This window comes from Xyrauchen texanus, chromosome 14 (genome assembly GCF_025860055.1).
Source record: "Xyrauchen texanus isolate HMW12.3.18 chromosome 14, RBS_HiC_50CHRs, whole genome shotgun sequence".
Taxonomy (NCBI): domain Eukaryota; kingdom Metazoa; phylum Chordata; class Actinopteri; order Cypriniformes; family Catostomidae; genus Xyrauchen; species Xyrauchen texanus.
In genome coordinates this window covers 997,904-1,018,479 of record NC_068289.1, presented here as the reverse complement: position 1 = coordinate 1,018,479, position 20,576 = coordinate 997,904, and the positions used below count along the sequence as shown (strand labels likewise).

Here is a 20,576-nt window from a genome sequence, read left to right as displayed (position 1 = left end):
CATGAGACAGGAACAGAGGGGGGAAGAAAGTGCTTAGGAAAATGTAAAGAAGTTAACTTTCTTAACGGATTCTTCAATCTTAGCACCCTTTCTCCAAATCAGCCTTCCAGAGGAACGAACATCATCATCTCTTCAACCTGTCATTGGAATCTACAACTTTTACCAGTTTCTTGATCGAATTCCCCTTAGGATCCTTCTTTTAAATCTTTGCTTAATTCAAACACATTTTTTTTCAACATGTGCACTCCAGAGCCAATCTGCCCCGCCAATGCCACCATTTGCTCAGGCAAGTCCTGCCTGTTGCCCCCGAATAACTTTAATCAGATCCTTGGCGTTGTGATGAGCACTGTGATGACCGTCATGCTGGCCATGGTCATGTTTTCGATGGGCTGCACTGTTGAGGCAAAAAAGCTCTGGAACCACATCCGCAGGCCCTGGGGCATTTTCATTGGTTTCCTCTGTCAGTTTGGGATCATGCCATTCACAGCTTTCGCTCTTGCACTGGCCTTCAACGTGATTCCAGTCCAAGCTGTAGTCATCGTCATCATGGGATGTTGCCCTGGGGGTTCCAGCTCAAACATTATCTGCTATTGGCTTGATGGAGACATGGACCTAAGGTGGGACTATCAGTATTCACAATATCTCTTTTCATTTGTCATGTTGTATGCCCTGTAACACTGAGGCCTTTCATCAGGGTACACTAAATTCCAGGAGATTAACTTTGTAAATATCTCTTCTTTAAAGCTAAATAATTTTGTTGTGGACAAATTTTTTACAACATTCTGAGTAAACTCTAGAGACTGTAAATCGAGATCAGCAGTTACAGAAATAATCAAACCAGCCCGTCTGGCACCAACAATCACGCCACAGTCCAAATCACTGAGATCACATTTTTCCCCATTCTGATGGTTGATGTGAACATTAACTGAAGCTCCTGACCCGTATCTGCATGATATTATGCACTGGTCCCACATAATCGCATGGATGACTGTTGATGTCAGATGGGCTGGTTTGAGTATTTCTGGGATTTTCACACACAACAGTTCTGCGGATGGAAACACCTTGTTGATGAGAGAGGTCAACAGAGAATGACCAGACTGGTTCGAATTGACAAAGTCTATAGTAACTCGGTTAACAGCTCTGTATAATTGTGGTGAGAAGTATAGCATCTAAGAATGCTATTCTGAAATGTGGGTTGGTGCTGTTTTGGCGGAACGAGGGGGACCTACATAATATTAGGCAGGTGGTCAGTGTATAAATAGTGACAAATACAGTTTCATAGCCAGTAAGTAATATGTATAACCAGTATTTGTTCTTAATTTATCTGCCATTGCCAGATATGACAAAAACCTAGCATTAGACCCTCTATGAAGCAAACATTTGTATTATGCCATCTGCTTAATTTAAAGTGCACAGACTGAAAGAACAGTTTTAAAGACACTTTATTATGCCTGTTTTCTGCAGTATCAGCATGACAACATGTTCTTCCATCCTTGCTCTCGGTATGATGCCTCTTTGTCTACTCATCTACACCTCAGTCTGGACTTCAGCCGATGCAATCCAGATCCCTTACGAAAGCATCGGTAAAACCTCTTCTAGCATCAAACTTGAGCTAAACTTAAGCTCTAAATACAAGTCTGAATGGAGATTTTCCATTTTATGGATTTGGACAGATTGATAAGATGCTAGCAGGGGGACTTGTATCTAAAATGCTGTTTATTTTCTTTCAAGGGATCACACTAGTGAGTTTGCTTGTGCCTGTTGCTGTTGGAATGTACGTGAAATACAGGTGGCCCAAAATAGCGAAAAAGATCCTTAAAGTGAGTTAATGTTTCTCTGTATTTGTGTAAAACAAAAATCTGATTTTTATACATGAAGTTTGGCTTCGCTTTGCATGTGTTATTTTTTACATATAGGTTGGATCAGTCGTGGGAATCATCCTCATCATCATCATTGCCGTGATAGGTGGTGTGCTGTACCAGTCCTCGTGGACTATTTCTCCTTCTCTTTGGATCATTGGATCCATTTATCCCTTTGTCGGCTTTGTACTGGGCTTTTTGTTGGCTCGCTTTGTGGGACAACCTTGGTACAGGTAAAAAATCTGTAAATTTTTCTTGCCACAAAACACAGTTTTTCCTGTAGTTCATGTGACTGACGCAAGTTCAGGTCCGGCTTGCCTCATTCGCACATTTACATTAACTTGGTTCTATACATAAGCTAATGCAGGGTTTTCAAGCTGGGATCCGGTGACCCCCTGGGGGCCACAAGGGAGTGCTAAGGAGTCAGAGAAAAAAAATGTAAAAAGTTTATTTGACATAATTTCTGTTTCCATTTGTTTACAGTAAGAAACTAATCTGCATATAGTTTCATAGATACTTATATATATCCAATAGTTCATCTCTCTCTTCTTGCAATGGATAGACTTTCAAGAATAGCTTGCATTTGTTTTATGTGTTTCTCTTTGTCAGTGTTGCCTTTTGCTTGCTCATTGGCAGGGTTGGGAAGGTAACTATTAAAATACAAAATACATTCTGTAAAATGTAATTTGTAACCCATTCTGTTGGATTACTCAAGGTCAGTAATGTAATATAAATACTTTGGATTATTTCTTCAGCACTGGCAGATATATAACTAATAACATAACTAATTTAATAAACATTACAGATAACAATTTACACAAGGTTAACTATTTTTGCTGCCCCAAATTTCAAAACCCCACAGAATGTCCACAACGACATCCTTTTCTGATCGTATGTGGATACTGTTAATAGGATGAGGCAGAAATGCAGTGCATTCAGAGAGTATTCAGGTGCCTTCATTTCTTTTCACATTTTGTTTTGTTGCATCCTTATTCTAAAATGCTTTAAATTATTTAGTTTTTTCCCGCATTAGTCAACACTTGATACCACATAATGACATGGCAAAAAACAGATTTTGATAACTTTGCAAATATATTAAAAAGAAAAAACTGAAATATCACATTGACATAAGTATTCAGACCCTTAACTCTGTACTTAGTTGAAGCACCTTTGGGAGCGATTACAGCCTCAAGTCTTTTTGGGTATGATGCAACAAGCATTGCACACCTGGATTTAGGGTTTTTCTGCCATTCTTCTCTGCAGATGCTCTCAAGCTCTGTCAGGTTGGATGGGGACTGTTGGTGGACAGTAATTTTCAGGTCTCTCCAGAGATGTTCGATTGGGTTCAAGTCTGGGCTCTGGCTGGGCCACTCAAGGACATTCACAGAGTTGTCCCGAAGCCACTCTTGTGTTGTCTTGGCTGAGTGCTTGGGGTCGTTATCCTGTTGGAAGGGGAACCTTCGGCCCAGTCTGAGGTCCTAAGAGCTCTGGAACAGGTTTTCATTTTGGATATCTCTTTATTTTGTTGTGTTCAGCTTTCCTTCAACACTGACTAGTCCCCCAGTTCCTGCTGGTGAAAAACACCCCGCAGATTGATGCTGCCACCACCATGCTTCACCGCTGGGATGGTATTGCACAGGTAATGAGGGGTGCCTGGTTTCCTCCAGACATGACGCTTGGAATTGAGGCCAAACAGTTCAATCTTCGTTTCATCAGACCAGAGAATCTTGTTTCTCACAGTCTGAGAGTCCTTTAGGGGCTTTTTTATGTGTCTTGCACTGAGGAGATGCGTCCATCTGGCCACTCTGCCATAAATCCAGATCGGTGGAGAGTTGCAGTGATGGTCGTCCTTCTGCAAGTTTCTCTCATCTCCACACATGATCTCTGGAACTCAACCAGAGTGACCATTAGGTTCTTGGTCACCTCTCTTACAAAGGCCCTTCTCCCCCGATTACTCAGTTTGTCCAGGCGGACAGCTCTAAGAAGTGTTCTGGTTGTTCCAAACTTCTTCCATTTAAGAATTATGGAGGCCACTGTACTATTGGGAACCTTCAATGCAGCAAATGTTTTTTGTAGCCTTCCCCGGTTCTGTTCCTCAACACAATCCTGTCTCTGAGCTCTACAGGCAGTTCCTTTGACCTCGTGACTTGGTTTTTGCTCTGATATGCATTTTCAGCTATAATGCCTAATATAGACAGGTGTGTGCCTTTCTAAATCATGTCCAATCAATTAAATTTGCCACAGGTAGACTCCAATCAAAATATAGAAACATCTCAAAGATTATCCAGAGAAATGGGATGCACTTGAGCTCAATTTCAAGTGTCAATGAATACTTAAGTTTATGTGATATTTTTGTTTTTTCTTTTTAATATATTTGCAATGTTATCAGTTGCTTTGTCGGGATTATTATGGGATATGGAGTGTAGATTGATGGGGGAAAAAAATAATTGCAATCATTTTAGCGTAAAGCTGCAACATAACAAAATGTGAATGCTTTCTGAATGCATATTATTTGTAGCTTCCTATACATTGTTAAACGCTTCATTGGTAAGCATTTCCTGTAACAATACCCTAACCATATAAAAAACATTGACATGGCATATAATAACGTATTTATAATATTTATGTTTCATCTGTCAAAGCATTTCTAACTGTTTTTTGTTAAGCTGTAGAAACATGATGTAGCTCCTCTATTAAACTCCCAAAGGAAATTTCCTCAATTATGTCATATCCAATTTTCTAAAGTTCATCGGATCGCATAATTTTCATGGATAAATGTTTTCCAACTGAATAGACTAAATAATAAACCAAACATTACAATAAAAGGCAAAGTAATCTCTTCAGTAATTAAATTTTTTTTAATGTAACTGTATTCTGATTACCAACTATTTAAATTGTAACTGTAGTGGAATACAGTTACTAATATTTAGAATTTTTAATACATAATAATGTTACATGTATTCCGTTACTGTCACGAATGACGGTGAATGAAGACACGTGACATAGCCCCCCCTCAAAAGGACCGGATTCCAGACGGTCCTAAGAAAAGGAATAGAAAAAATAAACAAAGGTTCAAGGAGAGGGGGCCTGGACAAGGGGGAAAACAGACAGACCAAGGGGCCACAAGGGACACAAAGACAGACCAAGGAGGCACAAGGGACACAGAGACAGACCAAGGAGGCACAAGGAACAATTAGGCAGTCCATGGGGGAAAAAGGGGCAATTAGGCATTCCACGGGGGCACAAGGGGCAATTAGGCAGTCCACAGGGGCACAAGGGGCAATTAGGCAGTCCACGGGGGCACAAGGGGCAATTAGGCAGACCAGGGAGGCCGAGAGGGCAAGCAAGCAGTCTCTGGGGATGTGTGAAGGGAACAGTGTCAGGTGGCCTGGGGGGCGTCCACCGGGTAGGGACAGGTTTAGGAGGTCTGGGAGATGGCCGCAGAGCAGGGCCTGGTTCAGGGAGCCTGGGAGGAGGCCATCGGACAGGGACAGGTCCCGGAGGCGGAGCTGAGAGGGGCTCTGGAGAGGAAGCTGGAGCCAAGGGAGGCGGAGCCAAGGAAAGCTCTGGGGCCTCAGGAGGCGGAGTCGAGGGAGGCTCAGGAGGTGGAGCCGAGGGAGGCTCGGGAGATGAAGCCGAGGGAGGCCCTGGAGGCCGGCCCAGGAGGTGGAGATGAGTGACTGGCTCACTGACGTCTGGGGCTTCAGGCACTGGCTCACTGAAGTCTGGGGCTTCAGGCTCACTGACCGTGGCTGGCGTGGGCTCAGGCTTGCTGACCGGGGCAGGCGTGGGCGCTGGCTCGCTGACCGTGGCAGGCGTGGGCGCTGGCTCGCTGACCGTGGCAGGCGTGGGCTGGAGAGCAGAGGCTTTCCTTCTCCTCCTCCTCCAGGCAGACGAAGTTGGCAGCGCTGGCTCGTCGATCTGGGTAGGCAGGGGCTCAGGCTCGACAGCCAGAATCATGAGGGGTGGTTCCTCGGGCACGAGTTTCGTCAAAACGAGACTCACGTACTCCCTCCACGGGTGGTCTCCGGGTTCCGGCGCCTCTGCCCGCCGGGATGACGGTAATCCGACCCAGTAGATGGTCTTTAGGGCGTCGTTGTCGAACCCGGTGTGGATGGCGACCGTGGAGAAGAGTCGTGATTATTCGCGGACGGGAAAGTTCGCCCGGGCCAGTTCGAGAAAAACCGCTGCTAGATCCATTTGGTGGTCGGTCTTTCTGTCACTAATGATGACTCAGGGCAGGCAAAAGGGAAAACATGACATGGAATGTGACATGCTGAGTGAAACAGAAAACACAGACCGGACCACAAGGAACGTGACATAAACGTGATGGGTGAAACAGAGAACATAGGGCAGACAACACAGGAACGTGACAGTTACTCCCCAGTCCTGCTCATTGGATAGTTTTCTCTGTAAAACTGCTTTAGGTAGTGTACATTTTGTTATATATTTGGTTTCTCTTCAGATTTATAAATCTAATGTTACTCTAATAGTGGTTAGAAAACCTTTTGTGCATTATTAGGTAATTGTAAAGTTATTCAATGGAAAGGAGGAGGTGAGAACCGGCTTGACGATATAAATAATAGGTTTAATGATAAACTTAAAAGAAGACACAAACACACACATGACGGACATGTCCGCTAACGATCTCTCTCTCCCGCACGGCCCTCTGAAGTCAGCCTTTAAACCTCACGGAGGCATAATTAGCCTAATACGAGACCGGGTGTGTAGGATCACGACCCGGCCCCGCCCTCCGCCCTGCCACATTCCTCCCTCGTTCTCTCAGGCTGGGGAGCCCCCGGCCTGACGTACATCCCCCCCCCCCTTCCCTGGGGGAGGGCGCACCTTCCGCGCTGTCTGCCGGCAGGTCATCCCCATGTACCTGGACGAGGGAGGGGACAAGGGGAGGGAAACAGAAATAATTAAAATGGGGGGGTACTTTCTGTAACAGTGTAGTACCCCCCAAAAACTGTAAAATTTAAAAGAGGATAAAGGCCAACGCAGAGCGAAAGTGAGAGAGAGAGGAGAGAGAGATGAAAAAAAAAAAACTCTTACTCGCCAGTTCTCCGATACGCCGCAGCTTGTTCCTCGGCCACTCCTCCACCCTCTATCGGACGACAGCCGCGCCTCTCCGGGCGGATCAGAGGCAGTCCCCCAGCCCCTGGCAACGGTTCTCTCACTCCAGGCGATCGCCAGTGAGCCCCTCCCCGCTCACGGTCGGTGGTCTTAAACCCTGCCGTGTTTCAGCGGCTGGTAGGCGACTCCTGCGCCCCTGGCAGAGGCAATGATCGCTCCAGGCGGTCGGCTAGGAGCCCCTTCTCCCCTCGCGATCGGTGGCCATCGTCTTCTTTCAGGTGGCTGGGCTCCTCGTCTCCACGGCAGATGGCCACGGCTGCTCCGTTGGGGTGGACGGTAGTGGCGAGAACTCTACTACGGCCTCCTCCTTCCCGGGTTTCGGCACTAGTGTAAAGTTATTCAATGGAAAGGAGGACGAGAACCGGCTTGACGATATAAATAATAGGTTTAATGATAAACTTAAAAGAAGACACAAACACACACATGATGGACATGTCCGCTAACGATCTCTCTCTCCCGCACGGCCCTCTGCAGTCAGCCTTTAAACCTCACAGAGGCATAATTAGCCTAATATGTGACCGGGTGTGTAGGATCACGACCCGGCCCCGCCCTCCGCCCTGCCACAGTCATGTTTACTATAATGCTAACTAATGTTAACACAAACCTTATTATTAATGTTCTGTGTATATATTTTGAAACTGTTATGCGGTGAACACAAGGGCCTTGATGGCCCAAGTCTTGTTATCTTTGATACTTCATTTCTTGTGCATGTGATTTCAGGTGTCGCACCATTGCTTTGGAAACTGGCATGCAGAATGCTCAGCTATGCAGTACTATTACCCAGCTGTCCTTCACACCCTCGGAGCTTGAGGTCATGTTTGCATTCCCCTTAATCTACAGCATCTTCCAACTGGTTGTGGCCGGGATTGCAGTAGGAAGTAAGATGGCACTCTTGTCCACTCTAAAATTAACCACTGGCAGTATGAAGTTGATTGTGAACAATGGTAGATTCAGTTACAACCATTTTGTTGCTAGAATCCTACATTACTTTAGTTTATTTTCAATGTGAGCAATAAATGATATGCGGACAGTGTGGATAAGCATGTATGTGTAATTAGGATTTACCTTAATGTAAGGTATTGATAACTCAGTATCATGAACTTCTGTATGTGTTTTCAGTTCATTACTCATTTAAGCGCTGTAGTCATATGTCAGTGGAGGAAGATGGAGAAAGTGCAGAGAGCACTATTGAATCTGGCTCCGTTAAGGATAAGCAGAATTATGGCTTGGAGAATGGTGGCTTTCAGCGTGATGAGAATGGAAACACTGAGGAAAAGGAGAAAGGTACGCAGATGTAAGCTAGTGGTAAACTCATCCTCACACTAGCATGTGTGACTGGACGGGTCAAGATTGGCCTTCTCTGGCAGGAGGTATAAACTGCAAGTTCACACATTTCTGTTTATCATCATGTAAGCTATTGAGTATTGATAATTCTTTATAACCAAAAAGTGTATACAACCCCAGAACATAAGTCTCTCAAGACAACTGGACTGACTCTCTCATATATATATATATATAAATCCTTCAAACATAAAGTATGTGTCTATGATGCCCACAAGTTCATGAACATGATACTGTATATTGTGTATGTGTATTGATTACTGTCAAGTTTTGTCCTTTGTCTGCAACATTCAATTTACAATTCATTGTACATTTAATGTGTGCAAAAACAATAAATAAACAATAAGAATCCATTAAATGAGTGAAATATAGCTTTTCTTACAAGCCCTTTGATGGAAATGTTGATGATACATGTACGTACTGTACAGTGTAGTAAAGAGTCCTTCAATTATATATATATATACTGTATGTGGAGCATATATCTGTTAGAATGAATGCAAACTAATTTATTCAAATGTTTTTGTACTTTGTATCCTCATAATTATCATGTTTTGCTTTCTGTATTGTTTACCACTCATTTGGAAACCTTTTAACATTGTTTGAGATCACAAGCAATGGGACGTTCCTTGTTTTATAGCATTAATTGCTTCACTCATTTAAAAATGTAAATTGTCATTTCAGACAATGTGTTTCATTTTAATGTGTTCTTTGTATGTATATGCTTTTTATTTTTTTTATTTTACCTTTATTTAACCAGGTTAATCGGTTGAGAACAGGTTCTCATTTGCAACCGCGACCTGGCCAAGATAAGGCGCAGGGTACAAGGCGACATAAAATTACACATAACATACCAACATACAATTACACAGTCATGAATATAGAAAACATTCAGATTCAGTTAAAAGATACTGGACAATATATAAGAATAGAAATTAAAAGACTTGATAGTTTAAAAAATGTAAAATGGCAATGCAAAAGAAATAGCAGTCAGATAATAGTGCAGTCCAACATGGGTAAATTGATAATGTGCAAGTAAATGCAGTGACAGCCATTTAGTTGAATATGTGCAAAAATACATAAGTCTTAGTTCGCAAAGAGCATCAACATTAACATGTACAGTGGTCCGTCAATAAATTTGACAGTAAAACTTTAAAAGTAGTGATCGAAACAGTGGATTCTAATTTGAGAGACTTTTGTAAAGTGTTCCAATCATTTGCAGCAGAAAATTTAAAAGATGAGCGGCCAAGGGAGGTGCGGGCTTTAGTAGAGTCTAAAGAGATATATTTACTCGAACTCAGGTTAAATACAGGCACTGATATGGTTACTGAAGTACTTAGGTAAGATGGTGTTTTGCCTAGTATGGACTTGTAAATTAATTGATACCAGTGATTTAGGCGCCGATTGTGTAACGAAGGCCATCCAACTAGTGAGTAAAGAGTGCAGTGGTGGGTATTATATGAGGCTTTAGTAATAAAGCGAATAGCACTGTGGTAAACTACGTCCAATTTCTTGAGTAAAGAATTTGAAGCAGTTCTGTAGACAACATCACTGAAGTCAAGCATTGGGATGATGGTCATTTTCACAATGGCCTGTTTTGCAGGAAGAGTAAATGAAGCTTTATTTCGGAATAGAAACCCGATCCTGGACTTGATCTTTGACTGTAGATGGTTTATGTGGGTTTGAAAGGAAAGTGAGGGGTCTAGCCAGACCCCTAGGTATTTGTATTTCTCCACATATTCCAGCTTAGACCCATTCAGGGTGGTGATGTTTATTGGGCACGAAGATACAGAATGTGTACGATTAAAAATCATGCATTTTGTTTTACTAGAGTTTAGGGACAATTGAAGATCACAAAAGGCTAATTGAATGTCTTCAAAACTCTTTTGAAGTTTTTCTAGAACAGTTTCCAGTGTTGAGCCTGAAGTGTACAGAACGGTGTCGTCTGCGTAAAGATGAATAAGAGAGTTGCCCGCAGCACGAGCTACATCATTAATATATACAGAAAATAACATCGGGCCGTGAATCGAGCCCTGGGGCACCCCCATAGATACAGCTAAAGGCTCAGACAACAGGCCCTCAGACTTAAAACACTGAAATCTGTCAGTGAAATAATTACAAAACCAGGAAAGGCACGTATTTGAGAGACCCAGGGCCTTAAGTTTTCCAATAAGAATACTTATTGGAAAATTTCAAATATTTCAAATATGTCCGATTTTGATCCTGTAGCAAAAATCATGGCATTATTTAAAAACACTTGACATTTGTGACTTTTATCATGAACAAACACAATCTTTTTTATAACTAATCATATTGTACATATTAAATACATCATTCAACATTCACAGTGTGGGTTGTAAAAAGTATGTGAGCCCCTATGCTAATGACATCAACAAATGCTAATTACTGTAGAGTTGGCAAACTTGGCATCCAGTTAATGAAACGATATTGGAGTTGTGGGTTAGAGCTAATTTAACTTATAAAAAGCACTCAAAATTTTTTATTTGCTATTCACAAGAAGCATCTGCTGATGAGGACCTTGCCAAAAATGAGATCTCAGAATTTTGCCAAAGACTACCTTGACATTCCGAAAGGCTACTGGCAAAATGTTTTGTGGACTGATGAAACTAAGGCTGAATTATTTGGGAAGAGTACACAGCACTAAGTATGACATAAAAAGGGCACCGCATACCAACATGAAAACATCATCCCAATGGTGAATTACATGGGAAGGAGCATCATGATTTGGGGTTGCTTTTGGGCCTGGACCACTTGCCATCTTCAAGGGAAATAATTAATTTCCAATTAATTTGGGAAATAATGTCAGGGTGCCTGTGCACCAGCTAAAGCTCAGTAGAAGTTGGTTGATACAGCAGTAAATCCACTGTAGAATGCCTTCAAAAAAATAAAAACCAACTTTTGGAGTGACCCAGTCAGAGCCCAGATAGAGATGCTGTGGAATGACCTCAAGAGAGCTGTCCACATCAGATATCCTAGGAATATAGCTGAGTTGAAGCAGTTCTGTAAGGAAAAATGGCCCAAAATTCCTTCTGAACTTTGTGCAGGTCTAATCTGCAGCTACCGGAAATGCTTGATTGAGGTTATTGCTGCCAAAGGAGGATCGACAAGTTATTAAATCAATGGGTTCACTTACTATTTCCACAGCACTGTGAAAGTTTAATGGGATGTGTTCAATAAAGACATGAAAGATTAAATTAATGGGCTGAAATAATAGTAGTTTAACACACATTATGATGCATGCTGCCCACAACAGGATGGCATGTACTTCAGTCCTGGCTCTAGGTATCATGACTCTTTGTCTACTCATTTGCACCTCAGTCTGGACTTCAGCTGATGCTATCCAGATCCCTTATCACAGCACCGGTAAATCTGTTCTCGTATCAGACTTAAATAGTCAGGCATAAAGTTGATGTACACACAAGCCGGAGAGAAAACTGTCCATTTCGTAAATGTGTAAAAATAGTGCATGATGATAAATTGGCAGAAAGCTTAACAAAAATGGGGTGTTTGTACTTTTCTTACTTCCTGCCCATTATGCCTACTGGCATAAATCAAAATAAGGACCTCCACTTCTGTCTGTTTTTGCCAGCCTCAAAATGGTTCCCCAGGTTTAATTCATGGCCTTAAGTTCACTATCCATTGTTCAGCACCAAGTGTTCTTTGGTCTTCTCTTATGTGTGCCTTCTGGTGTCCAATGAAGAGCAGTTCTGGGGAAGTCCCTATGTTCTTTTCTGATGACATGCCTAATCCATGTACATCATCTTGTGATGAAAGTGTACTTGTCTTCCTGATTGCACTTAGTTAAGAGTTTATTAGTGATGTATTGGCCAGAAGGTTCATAAGATTCTTCGAAGGTTACTCGTGTAGAATATATCTTGGAGAAGTATTTTTTTTTATTATTCATCACAGAGCGCACCCCTCTCCACACTTCACAAAGCCATTCGCTCATCCGCTCTCGCTACCCTCGACGGCGGTGCGGCCCACGGGTACATGGCGATTCCTCAGGTGGATAGGGCTGTTGCGATTCACCTATGCCTCGAAAGCCCTACCACCTGGCGGGGTCGCCCTGTACTCCCTCCAAGGCCTGTAGGACAACATCGTCACTGACGGCCAAAGCCAAAGAAACTGTGCTTCCTCAATGCCCCTGTCTCCCAGTTCTGCCTCTTCAGCGACACCATCGAGGACTCCACCCAGCAGTTCTCCGTGGTGAGGAAACAGACAGAGGCTAGCTCACATATTCTGCCCCACCACAAGCCTGCCGCCATGGGCCATGCCCCGTCTGTTCATCGAGGGCATGGCCCATGCGCTGAAGAAACGCCTTGCTCCGCCTCAACCCGGGCCCATCTCTCAGCCCACATGTCGAGCACCCCGCAGGAAGTCCTCACGGACCCCCTCGAGGACCCGTAAGGCTCCCAAGCGCTCCTGAGGCGATCGACCCAGGGACCAAGACGTTAGCTCTGGAGCAGGTAAGCAGACCGCTCCGTCCCCCGGTGTAGGGCCGGGAAGAGAATCTTTTGTTGGATTTATTTCATTTGCCGCAGCCCCGTGTACCACATTCTCAATAAAAGAGCTATTTCCTTTGTCTCTGGGTCACCTGGCCCACAAATGCTCTCACGGCACTCTGCCACCACACCTCAACAGTCCGCCCTCAGCCCCACGACTGTTCCCCGGCTGGCTGGTTCTGACGAGTCCAGAGGATGCCGCTACAGGACCTCCTCCTCAATCACGAACCCGCCCCCTGCCGGGAGTGCGGAGTAAGGTAAGTGCTTTGAGTCTTTTCTCAGCACTAGAGCCTCGGGACGCGTCCACGCCTCCCGATGCAATATTACCTGCTCCGCCCCACTGCTAAGCCCCGCCGGGTACATAAAAAATAATCGTCCCTTTGGTGCCCCAAGCACGGAGCTTGGATGCGTGGCTTTCACTTCCCAACCCGTCATGCTGGCTGGCTCGGACCATCCGACTTGGTTACGCAATTCATTTTGCCAGGCCCCCGCCCCCCTTCACGAGTGTCTGCTTCTCCGCAGTACACGGCGAACATGCCAAATCCCTGCATGCAGAAATCACTACTCTTCTACTCAAAGACGCAATAGAGCCCGTCCCTCCAACCGAGATGAAGAAGGGTTTCTACAGCCCTTACTTCATTGTACCCAAGAAAAACGGCGGCTTGGACCGATCTTGGACTTTCGAGTTTTCAACCGGGCCTTGTACATACTCCCATTCAAAATGCTCACGCAAAAACACATCCTAACTTGCATCCAGCATCTAGATTGGTTCGCAGTGGTAGACCTGAAGGACGCGTACTTTCACAATTCTGCCTCGACACGACCCTTACGACGGCCAGGTGTATCAGTACAAAGTCCTCCACATCGGCATGTCTCTATTCCCTCGCGTCTTCACGAAAGTCGCAGAGGCAGCTCTTGCCCCACTCCGAGAGGCCAGCATCCGCATATTCAATTACCTCGACTGGCTCATACTGGCCCAATCCCGAGAGTTACTATGCACTCACAGAGACCAGGTGCTCAGGCACCTTTTCTCGGCATGGAGTTAGACTCAGTCTCGATGTTAGCATGTCTCACCAACAAGCATGCACAGTCAGTGCTGGACTGCCTCGCCACCTTCAGGCCAGGCACAACGGTCCCTTTAAAACTTTTCCAGAGGCTCCTGATGCATATGAGACCTCTTCAGCACTGGCTTCAGACTCGAGTCCCGAGACGATCATGGCGCCACGGCACGCACCGGGTAACAATCACCCCCGCCTGCTGACAAACGTTCAAACCCTGGACAGACCTCTGCTTTTTACGGGCAGGAGTGCCCATGCAGCAGGTGTCCCGACACGTCCTGGTCACGACCGACGCCTCCAGATCGGGTTGGCGCGCCGTGTGCAATGGGCACATAGCCTCAGGCCGTTTGAAAGGGGCCCCGCTGCGCTGGCACATCAACTGCCTAGAGTTGCTGACTGTATTCTTTGCCCTGCGGAAGTTTCTCCTGTTAGTTCGAGACAAACATGTCCTAGTCAGGTCAGACAGCACCACCGCGGTAGCGTACATAAATTGCCAAGGCGGCGTACACTCCCGCCACATGTTGCGACTCGCCTGTCGTCTCCTCCTTCGGAGCCAGCCGCGACTCAAGTCGCCGCGTGCCACTCACATCCACGGCGACCTCAATGCGATGGCGGACGCGCTGTCACGAGAACATTGGTCCGGTGGAGAGTAGAGGCTTCACCCCCAGTCAGTTCAGCTGATTTGGAAACGATTCGGCAAGGCCCAGGTAGACCTGTTTTCCTCCCAAGAGACCTCCCATTGCCCGCTCTGGTATGCCCGAACAGAGGCTCCCTGTGCGCTTTCTCTCCCAGGAGATTCCATATATTCGGATCCCTGGACGATTCCTCCATAGCCCTATGGGTCCGCAATTTGGGGGAGCTGTAGTGAATAGCATGTAATTTAAAGTGTTGAAAACTATGTATCATTACCATCTGTATGTATTTTTAGTTCATTTGAAGCATTATAGTCAGAAGAGGTCTGTGAAGGATGAAGGGGAAAGTGCAGAGTGCACTATTTAGTCCAGCTCCATTAAGGATAAGCAGAATTACACTTGGTGTAAGCAGAATGGTGGCTTTCAGCATGATGAGAATGGCACCACTGAAGATGGTTCACAAAAGGTACACAGTTGTGAGCTAGCGGTAAACCCATTTGCGCTAAAATGATCCCACACAATCAGAGAGTAGAGTGTAGAGATAAGTCAACACCAAAAAATAAATACATTAAATTCCTTAAAGATAACCGGATTGACTTTTGCAAAATATAAAAATATTTCAAACATGTTTAAATGATGATTTACAAAACTAAAACTACACTCACTGAGAAATACAGGAACACCTGTACCTTTGCTCATTCATACAATTGTCTAATTAGCCAATCATGTGGCATCAGTGCAATGCATAAAATCATGCCGATACGGGTTCGGCGCTTCAATGAATGTTTATGTGGCATTGAGAGCATTAGATTCACGACAGTTACGAGGGCAAAAGGGGTTTTACTTTTAATAAATTACAATGAAAAATAAAGATGATACCATTCACAAAGAATTCAAATAAACCACCTACAAAAGGCATACACAGGTTTGTATCACCGATAAGAGTCAGAGACATGGCTCATGATACAAAAATAGACTCTTTATTGGCAAATCTTATATAAAGACTGTATTAAAATGGATACTGCAATATTTGTTTCTGTTCAATAGGCCACTAGGGGTCAGAACAGATGGAAACAGAACAGCACTGCGGCCGTGAACAAAAGCGGAGCACCCCAACTGGAATGCATTTACGCGCCTTCACAAACCTATTAACAAAGTGAGACTGTTACCCCACTAGATGCGTCCTCTCTCAGCCTAATATATTTATATATATAAGATACAAACCAATTATCAAGAAAATGCATGAATGTTTCATCAAAATACAACAAAACCGTAGCTTTTCCTGGTGAAAACCAGAGCAGAGAAACAATCCAGCAGCTGCGTCAGGTTCTCACAGCTGAGAAAGGGAGTAATTTAGGCAATGTTATTAATACAAGCCAGTGCTTCCAGAACACACGTTTGTACCGACTACAAACGATTAACGAGAGATTAATAACACATTCTCCTTACCTTCTCCAGTGTCCACCATCCAGTTTGTACAAACAGCGAGAAACAACGCGGTAGCAACGATTAAAAGGTAGAAAATAACCCAACTGCCACCCACAACTCGTACAGTCGAAGACAGAAGCCCGCTCTCAGAACAAGCCAGCATCTCTAGAACATACATCAAACAGATTGCAGATCTCGTAACCGAATACATGTTATCATCTACTAAACAACTAACAGTGCACTCTCCTTACCGGTGCCGCATTTCACTGAAAGTGATGCATACTAGGCAGCACATATGCTCCCGTTTATAGCCCAGGGGGCGCAGCTGATAGGCTAAAATGCCAAATAACAAAACAGATGGGCTTTTTTGGGTATTTCTGTAACATTTCACAAAACAGTCACTAGAGTTTACTCAGATTGATGCCAAAAACAAACAACATCCAGAGAGCGGCAGTTCTTGTGGTGTATTTTTATCAAGTTAAGTATACTTTAATCAAGTAAAATCAATGCCATTTTATTCTATAATTATTTCTGATGGTCAAGCAAGTTTTTACTATATGAGTGTGTGTTTTTAGAGGCCTGTGCAGGAACAGGAAAACCCTCACACATGTGCTCTCATGACTGCTGAGAAAATACATGGTGAGGCTCTTCTCCTAGGTGTCTCCTGTCAACTTCTTAAAATAATTAGACCAGAGTCAAAGAATAGGATGATGGATAATGGTGACACTTTTGGAATGTATTAGCCCCACCTTGTTAGAGGACAGAAACCGCTCTGTCTGCATGAATGCATGACCTGTTACAGGAAGCAGTGGTGATAAAGCAGAACTTCACTCTCAGCCTCTAGTTCTCTCTATATATGTATGTGTGAAACAAAAAAGGGAAATTTATTTCTAACGTGAACATCTGTGACACGGTTAATAACCTCCAGTGACGGATAGTTAATATCAAGCATAATCAGAAGATACATTTACGCTCTCCACGGATTGATCAGGAATTGAAGATGGTTCTTTTCTTCTCAATCTTCATACTGATTGTAAAGACTGTATTTGCTTTGCTTCAAGATAAATGTATTTTCTACAAGGATGTGGAAGAATTTCCTGCAAAATCAAGATGTGATGGAAAAACAAACACTGCCATTTGCTACGAAGTAACCAACATTAAGAAAGATCTCCGTGGGCTTCCATCTGATTTACAGAACCTTTGCATCCAAATGGAGAGAGCCACAGTCTCTAGTTATACTGCTTTGGATCCAGGTTCCTTTTCCAACTTTGTTTCTCTGGAATACCTTGAAATTAATGGATGTTTTTCAGAGATCTCTCCGGAAGCCTTTACTGGTTTGGTAAATGTAACTTCTCTAAATTTGTCTTTCTGGCCAGATGGCTGTTGTGAGGTAGCTATCGATTTCAGTGGCTTTCCTTCACTGACAAGTTTATTTCTTTCCCATTACAGTTTGTCATTAATGGCAAATAATGTCTTTGATACAATTCCTCAGTTAAAAGACCTACGAATCACAAAGTGTTTGAAAGATCTATCTGAGGTTCTGTGTCGACTGGCAAATGTGAAACCACTGGAGAGGTTTATACTTCATCAGGAGCTTTATAGTCTTAATTTCCCAAACTGTTCTTTGATCAACCCCTCTCACGAATACATATCCACTGTATACAATATCGAAAAGGTATTTTTGATTCTAGAATCAGTACAGCATATAGATCAGGGAGCTTTGGAAGTGCTGGGAAATTTGTTTTACTTGGAATTTGGTTTAAAAGAAGATTTACTTCGAGAACTTTCCTTGATTGGCGTAAATAAAATCCATACTTTGAAATTCGGGGTGGATGTACTTAATATTGATGAGTTGTGTAGTGCAGCAAAGTTGTATTCTATTGAATCTATATCTGTTTATTACCAGACTATTAACTTTCCACCTACAACTACCACTATCTCTGAAGGCATTCAGTATCAGTATCTCTCTATCTGTGAAGAGATTAAAGAAATAGTTCTCGTATATGAGTCAGAATTTACTGGGACTCTAATCCTTTTAGATGTACATTTGATCTTCCAGATTTTCAGCAACCTTTCGTTAATTGATGTATCTAGTCATGTGCTCAGACCAACTGATTTCCAATCTCTTTGCTTGTCCTTTCCACAGTCAGTCAAACAGCTGTCCTTTATGTATCTACACGCAAATAACATGGGAAAGGTAATCTCCCACCAATTTATGTGTTTCACAAATCTTGAAATTCTGGAGTTAGTCAGAAGTAATATTTCCATCATACAAAATTTTTCTTTTATTGGATTAATCAAATTAACACATTTGAACCTCAGTAAAAACAAAATATCTTACATTTATCAAGACACATTCAGTGGTCTCTATGGACTGACGGCCCTAGATCTTCAAGAAAATCCAATAATTCAAATTGAAGCAAATTCTTTTGGACATTTTATTAACTTATGTACACTTCTGTTGGGAGATCTCAACTTCCCACCTCACATGTCACTGATCAAGCTGAATTTATCTGATATATTTGGAAGAATCCCGTATAATCTGAGTCACATGATCATTAGTTCAGGTCTGAGACCGATGCAGCTCGTGATTGGCAGCAATACTACACTGAATAAGAGCTTAGACTTCACCATCAAAGGTCAATATGTGACCATTGAGGACTGCAACAGACCGTTCTTGACATCTATAGTCACACTTCAGATAAATGCAGCATATGTAACCTGTGGAAAAGAATTCATTGGGAAATACGCTAGATCAGTTGTCAATCTGGAAGTAAAATCAACGTTCTCAGATGATATTGGAGATTTGGTAGTAATCAATGAGCTTGTTCATTTAAAAACCCTAAGACTGGAAAACATTGATTTGTCAAAACAGACAAATTTGGGAATAATGTTTCACAATCTGACAAAACTACGAACACTGTTCCTGATTAACTGCAGAATATTACTTTCTGGATGGAAGTCTGGTGAAGGACTTAAGTGCACTGACAGGTCTAGCGTTGATGCCACGAGATCATGTTAACATTCTACAAAACTTTGTGGAACATCTCACCAGTTTAAGGTTCCTCCATCTCTGGGGGTTGAATCTGTACTGCAGTTGTGATAATGCATGGCTGGTCTCATGGTTGAAGGACAACAGGCAGGTGCAGGTTTATATGTTCATGCCCTCCATGAAAGTACTACAGTGCTTGGCTGATAATGGAATGGACCATCTCAACTTCATTCTTTACACCAAGGAGAATTGCTCATTTTCTATTGAATTTGTGCTGTTTGTCTCCACCTCAGCTTTTTTATTTTTCTTTATGATTGGAGTACTGTCATATCAATGTGCAGGCCAATACATAAAGCCATTCTATAACATTGCCAGCGGATGGTTCCGAGAGGCTTTGCATCTAAATGGCAAACAGCGGTACCGCTATGATGTTTTTGTGTCCTACAGCTGTAAGGATGAGCATTGGGTCATAAATGAACTTCTGCCAAACTTGGAGCAGCGTGGCCCTCCATTCCTGAGAATTTGTCTCCACAGTCGGGACTTCCGGTTGGGGCAAGACATTGTGGAAAACATCACCGACTGCATTTATGCAAGTCGCGAACTCTTTGCCTTGTCAGCCACAATTACCTCCGTAGTAACTGGTGTTCTCTGGAGATGCAGCTGGCTACTTACCGGCTACAGGTAGAACACAGGGATATTCTTAACCTGGTGTTCCTTGAAAAGATTCCATCTCGGTTGCTATCCTCCCATCATAGATTGGCACGGCTGGTTAAAAGTAGGACCTACCTCAACTGGCCACTGGACCCTGAGATGCATGAGGCATTCTGGCATAGATTATGGTGTAAACTGAACTCTTATAAAGATTAGTAGTATGTTTTATTGTACATTGCATAGTTGCTTAAAGCTTTAGAAAACCTTGACTCAGTATTAGAATAGAAATTAACTTTAAACAAAACCGATGAAAAAAACTGACACCTCACTGGAGACATGTCACGTGCCAGCCTGCTTCAAGTCAACTATCTTCCCGGTTCCCAAGAAGTCAAGGACCACAGGACTTAATGACTTCAGACCCGTTGCCCTGACCTCTGTGGTTATGAAGTCCTTTGAGCGCCTTGTGCTTTCACACCTCAAAGACATCACTGACCCCCTCCTGGCCCCCTGCAGTTTGCATACAGAGCCAACAGGTCTGTAGACAATGCAGTCGACTTGGCCCTCCACTACATCCTCCAGCACCTGGACTCCACAGGAACCTCACGCCAGGATCCTGATGGTGGATCCCGGCACTGCTCCAGGAGAAGCTCTCCCAGCTAAGTGTGCATCACTCCACCTGCAGGTGGATCAGTGACTTCTTGTCTGACAGGAAGCAGCATGTGAAGCTGGGGAAACACGTCTCCGACTCACAGACATCAGCTCCCTCATCAAGAAAGCACAACAGAGAATGTAATTCCTGCAGCAGCTGAAGAAATTGAACCTGCCAATGACAATGATGGTGCACTTCTACACAGCCATCATTGAGACCATCCTCACATCCTCCATCACTATCTGGTACGCTGCTACTACTGCCAAGGACAAGGGCAGATTGCAGCGTGTCATCCGGTCTGCAGATAAGG

General features: G+C 43.6%; 2 protein-coding genes and 1 pseudogene across 2 annotated transcripts in view; 2 read left to right on the top strand and 1 right to left on the bottom strand.

Annotated features, from left to right (window-relative positions):
• Positions 1-237: 237 nt before the first annotated feature.
• Positions 238-8,293, top strand: LOC127654672 (ileal sodium/bile acid cotransporter-like). The gene is made up of 6 exons (XM_052141938.1): positions 238-617; positions 1,465-1,583; positions 1,732-1,820; positions 1,917-2,092; positions 7,716-7,873; positions 8,115-8,293. The coding sequence occupies exons 1-6, from the start codon at positions 238-240 to the stop codon at positions 8,291-8,293; spliced, it is 1,101 nt and encodes a 366-aa protein (XP_051997898.1).
• An 8,651-nt stretch (positions 8,294-16,944) lies between these two features.
• Positions 16,945-20,177, top strand: LOC127654658 (toll-like receptor 13; annotated as a pseudogene).
• LOC127654665 (nucleolus and neural progenitor protein-like) overlaps positions 19,772-20,576 on the bottom strand; it is a 95,696-nt gene continuing 94,891 nt past the window's right edge. The window contains exon 10 of the mRNA XM_052141924.1: positions 19,772-19,881. The gene's annotated coding sequence lies outside the window, so the exon portion shown is untranslated. The remainder of the gene's footprint in view (positions 19,882-20,576) is intronic.